This window comes from Lolium rigidum, chromosome 7, assembly GCF_022539505.1.
Source record: "Lolium rigidum isolate FL_2022 chromosome 7, APGP_CSIRO_Lrig_0.1, whole genome shotgun sequence".
NCBI classification, from domain to species: Eukaryota; Viridiplantae; Streptophyta; class Magnoliopsida; order Poales; family Poaceae; genus Lolium; species Lolium rigidum.
In genome coordinates this window covers 202,772,582-202,778,003 of record NC_061514.1, presented here as the reverse complement: position 1 = coordinate 202,778,003, position 5,422 = coordinate 202,772,582, and the positions used below count along the sequence as shown (strand labels likewise).

General features: G+C 44.1%; 1 protein-coding gene across 1 annotated transcript; it reads left to right on the top strand.

The window, feature by feature from the left end:
• The first annotated feature begins 965 nt into the window (after positions 1-965).
• LOC124674595 (protein SEEDLING PLASTID DEVELOPMENT 1) lies at positions 966-5,216 on the top strand. The gene is made up of 9 exons (XM_047210634.1): positions 966-1,589; positions 1,733-1,947; positions 2,103-2,253; positions 2,356-2,547; positions 2,854-3,016; positions 3,143-3,444; positions 3,835-4,011; positions 4,097-4,261; positions 4,672-5,216. Exons 1-9 carry the CDS (start codon positions 1,149-1,151, stop codon positions 4,972-4,974), a joined length of 2,109 nt encoding a protein of 702 aa, XP_047066590.1. The 5' UTR covers positions 966-1,148; the 3' UTR covers positions 4,975-5,216.
• Positions 5,217-5,422: the final 206 nt, after the last annotated feature.

Sequence of the window (5,422 nt, the reverse complement as noted above, 5' to 3'; positions counted from 1 at the left end):
GTAGCTTGAGTTCTCGGGCAATCTCCTTAAATAACGGCATTTTACATCCTTGTACTACAATTTTCTTTCATACGAGTAAATTTGATGGTTTTGTTTGTTTACGTACGCCACATACACTTTACGAATTACTCTCTCTATTTTATATTAGTTATCGATGATTTAGTATTAGTTGTAACAAATCAGCCATAACTAATATGGAACGGAAGGAGTAAACCACAAGCTCAGTGGTACGGACGTTGTCTTGCATTTTAGGCCAGCTGGTCTAGACCCCTCATGGGAAAATATCAACCTGGTTTCTCGTCACCTCGTATAACAAAATGTCGAGTGATTCTGTCCCCTCTGGTCCCGCCGCAAGGATGTCAATGGAGTCAGTCATGCATATGTTCAGAAAGAGAGGATGGACAATATGGAAGTTGTGCCAAAGACATGTGCAAGATCAATGTTTTCCGTTGATGATGAAGGAGAAGGTCCGAAAAATGGAGGAGTGGACGAGTAAGCAACGGAGAACAAAAACCGGATGGACTAGCAAGCTACTCCTCTACAAAAGACTTTTGAAAAGTATTGAAGACAAGAGTGTTGCTGCAGCTCACATAAAATAAAATAAATTGATTATGTTTATGACAGAAGTTGTGCTGAAAATCTTTCAAATTTTGTTGATAAAAAACGAGATGAAAGCCCTCAAAACATTATATATCAACCAAGCGAAACTCTTTTTTTCATGGACAACCAACCTACTAACTAAATAAGTAGTGTCGATCATCGGCAAGCGAAAACACGTGTGTAAGTCGCCAAAGTCGTTGTAAGAAACTTCACATTCCGGATATCCGATCATGGCAAAGTAGCATCTGCACGACTACAACGGTCCATATGCCATGTCCATGCAGCATGGCGGGAGCGTTAACGGCCGAGAAGAGTCCCTGGCGTCCCCGCCTTTGGAACACACTCTTCCACCTCCACAACCTCAGCTAGTATTCCTCGGAATCTTCCTTCCTCCGATTCCCTCCATCTCTTCTCTTCTTCTTCATCTTCCCTCCTCCACCCCACCGGACTTTCGATCAAATATCCACCCGCTCTACTTATACCGCGCGCCATTTCACCGCTCTCCCGCCATCCACCACCCCGGCCGTGACTGCGACCGCAGCCGCACGATGCTCAAGGCGCTCAACCCCACGCCGATCCGGCTCCGCCCGGCCTGCCGCGCCCCCTCGCCGGGGTGCGCGCGCGCGGCGCGGCGTCGGGCTGCGGGTGGCCCGCGAAGAGCGATCCCGCACCAGCCCCCCGTGCGCCGGCCTTCCGGTGACCGGTGCGTGCCGTGGCGCGGCGCGGAGCCCGCGGGTCCCGCTTCGGCGCCCGCGTACCCGGTCGTCGCACCGGCCCCAGGCGCCGGGTCCAGGGCCGAACTGGAGGCGTTCTTGGAGGTGGTGCCGGCGAGGATGCGGCGGGAGCTGGCGCTGCACCCGGAGGTCTGGGACCTGGTGGAGGTCGTCATGGACCTCGGGCGCCGCCCGCTCGCGCGGTTCCCATCCGGAGACTGGGTGATCTCCGACCAGCCCGTCACTGCCGATGACCTCCGCCAGGCCGTCTCCAAGGTGCCGTGAACTTTTTCTCAGTAGTAAAGCTTGCTTTACAGTTTACACTATACTGCGACGCTGCGATCCCAGTCAAAAAAAAAACTTCTGTGGAGTGGAGATGCTTCTTTTGCTCATCTCGGAAAGATCGTTTCTCATTTCAGGTAGGCAATTTCTCCGAGGACAACCGATCCGGGATCAACCACTCGTTGCACCGGATCAGCGCCATCCGAAACAGGAAGGCTCACATAATTGGTCTCACCTGCCGTGTCGGACGAGCTATTTCTGGCAGCGCAGAGATGATCCGGGATTTGGTCGTGGGAGGCGGCTCCATATTGGTGATTGGACCTCCTGGAGTAGGGAAGACTACTCTCATCAGGTATCTACAACTCCAGTTCCGTAGATCAGTCATATCATGCTAATGCATGTTACACGTATTAATTAATGCAGTAAAAAAAGGCTGAGAATATGAGAAATAGATCCATGAGGGTCGCAATCTGATGCTAACAATTCAAAATGCTTTCATCAATACAGGGAAATAGCTAGAATCTTGGCAGATGAGGGTAAGAAACGTGTGGTCATAGTGGACACATCGAATGAAATAGGAGGTGATGGGGACGTGCCTCATTCTGGCATTGGCCGTTCTAGGAGAATGCAAGTTCCTAAAGTTACCATGCAGCATAACGTAGGCTCTCCATATTCTTTCTTATGCTTCATCTAACGTTGTGGAATATAATTTACTAGCTAGTGTGTGTTCGCTCAACCATATGAGGCGTTGTTTATGTAGGTGATGATTGAGGCGGTTGAAAATCACATGCCCGAAGTTATTGTGATCGATGAGATTGGTACAGAACTCGAAGCAATGGCAGCCAGCACCATTGCTCAAAGAGGTGTTCAACTTGTTGGAACTGCTCACGGGGTCACAATTGACAGCATAATTAAAAACCCTTGCTTGCAAATGCTTGTTGGTGGGATTGAGGTGAACTTTTTTTCTTATGTCATCTGTTCACGTAGAGTTTTATGTATGTTCTTAAAAGCTTAGCACCTTCCTGATCAAGAGCACATTAAAGCGCAAGAGGCAATTAGTTGATGCCGAACCGTACCATTAGCAACTTTATCATATTTCTCAAGATTGAATTTCAACTAAAATTCCAGGCTTGTAGATTATTTTAATCACATTCCAACGCTAAAACTGACAAAAGATATTAGTGTGGCACATATTTTGTGCATGTAGAGAAAACGGAAGAATTTATTTCTGAAACAACAATCTATGTTCGTTATACAGAGTGTGACTCTTGGAGATGAAGAAGCAAAGAAGCGCAAAGTTCAGAAAACAATTCTTGAGAGAAAAGGCCCCCCAACATTTTCATGTGCTGTTGAGATGGTATCGAAGACTGAATGTCGAGTGCATCACAAGTTAGAAACTACAGTTGATGCTATTCTTGCAGGTATGTATTCTGACTAACTCACAGTAAAGACTTACTCAGTCAACTCCTAGCACACAACTTAGTCATAAGAAGGATTTTTAGACATCTTCTGGTCTCTGAATTCAGTTTCCTTGTTTCTTGGTACAGGTAAGCCTCCTAAATTTGAAGCTCGCATGATGGGTAGCAATGCCGCTGAGTCAGGGGGATCTTTGGTGATACCTGACAAAGAGAGTAAAACAGAACACATGCCTTCGTATCTGCAACAACTGGTCAGTAGGGCAATCAAATCAGAAGATAAATTCGTTGATGATGTTGGTTCCTCCAGGCAGACAATAAGCAAGGGTGTACCATCCGACGACAATGTCGATGGCGATTTTGGTTCTGCAAAGAAAACAAAAGGCAAAACATTTGTGGCTGAAAGGTCTCCAGTCCGTGTGTACACGTACCAGGTAAGTGGAGATACGTAACATGGTTTTCTCAATTGTACTTTTCTACTGGTCGTGCTATTAGATACAACATTGTTATGCGATTTTACATCTGGATGGACATGTCTTCCATGGCCTTCGATACTGGCTACATTCTTGTGTGAGTCCTATGATTTGCAGAAAATGAAGTATACAACTCACAGAAGAATGTAACTAATATTTCGAAGAGTTATCCAGCTTGTTTGGAATACTCAGTAGTCTCAACCATCAATTCTGAATAGCTCATCTCCCTGTGTTTTCTTATTGTAGAGTTGAAGAATGATTTTTGTAGTATAAAATATTATGTACATGATTTAACAGAAATATAGCATAGGAACCATAAAGCTAATGGTAGTTCTTTTTTCTGCTTTTCAGGTTTCAGAATCTGATATCTTGCAAGTGGCAACAGTGATGGGTTTTGAAGATGAATTAGACATAACAGATGACATTGGAGCGGCCAATGTGATTCTTGCATCAAGATCTGAAATGAAGCTGAACCCATGGATTCGTAATGTTGCCAAATACCACAAGCTTCCCATATTTGTCGTTAAGGTCATCTCATGATATATTTATTTTCTGATATCCAACGCAAACAAATTATACTTGTATTAACAGACTTCTGCCTCATAAATAGCAGACAAATACAATGGCTCAGATAGTAAAGGCTGTCAAAATGATTGTTGGAAGAGACAAACTTAGTGCACCATCACGCAAGCAACCTAAGGTTTTGGAAGGAGAGATAGAGATTCAAGATGATGCTCCAAAACGGAAGCCATCACTGGAGGAAATCGATGCGTTGGAGGTAATGAATTTACACTAATTTAAGGAAATTGGAATACTCTATACTTCCTTTCCGCTGCGACATTATTTTCTCATTTCAATTTCCCTTTAGTTTACAATACAAGGTGTAAATAATGACTGCAGTAGGAAACAAGTTGGATAGTCTGCCCCTGTTACATGAAAATCTCACTGGTCATACTTCCATTTTTTGTGAAACACTATCACTCAATAAAAAAAATGTATAATGAAATAAAAAATCAGTAGAAATCAAGATCAGCGCTTTACAGGCTACCATCATATTTATTCCTTCCGTCCTTCTGGAACTTTAAAAGTGCCAATTCCATTCACAGTGCTATGTTTACTTGTTGTACTTCCTGTGAGATTAATCATAGTAGTTGCCTAACAACTATACTATATTGTGCACCCATGCAGGAGGCCCGGCTGGCAATTGAATATATTGTCATTCCAGGTGGGGAGCCCGTTGAACTCCTCCCAAGGTGTTCAGAAATAGTTGCTCGTCAGCTGGAGCTTGTTGAGAGCTACCAGCTACTTGCCGAAACCTTCGGAACTGACCCCAATTCGAGGTTGCAAATTCTTCCAGTGAAAATAACCAAGAAGAGTTCAACTCAGGGCGCTCAGGAACCTAAGTCCACAAAGAAAAATGGCTCAGATCTAATCGTGAGCGAGAATGGTGGCGGCTTCAGCTTCTCTCGGCTGCCCTTTCTGCCAAAGTGACACCATAGTTTGACAATCTCATCACCATCGCCGAATGTACATCATTCTTCCCGCTTCTTCTTCTTGTCGTTGTTGTTGTACAGCGCTGTGCACAGTCGTGTAAATAGTGTTGACTGCCGAAGAATTGAAAGAGCAACCCTAATTGTAATTGCCTTCCATTCTTTTACAGAAATGAAGTCCCCCAAATCCTGTAAACTGTAAATTCTGTATAGCTAAATGGAACGTTCAATATGATCTGCTAACTGCAACCTGCATGGGGATGATTATTGTGAGAATAGTTACAAGCGGGGCATAGATTTGGCATGAGGGTACCAAGAAGACAACAATCGAATGAGATATAACAGAACATTTATAGAGTTTTAATATAGCATTGACATAAATCGGAAATTTATTTTGGCTCCCAGGTGCATATGCTTACAAAAAAAACACATTTCAAAATATTTAAAAA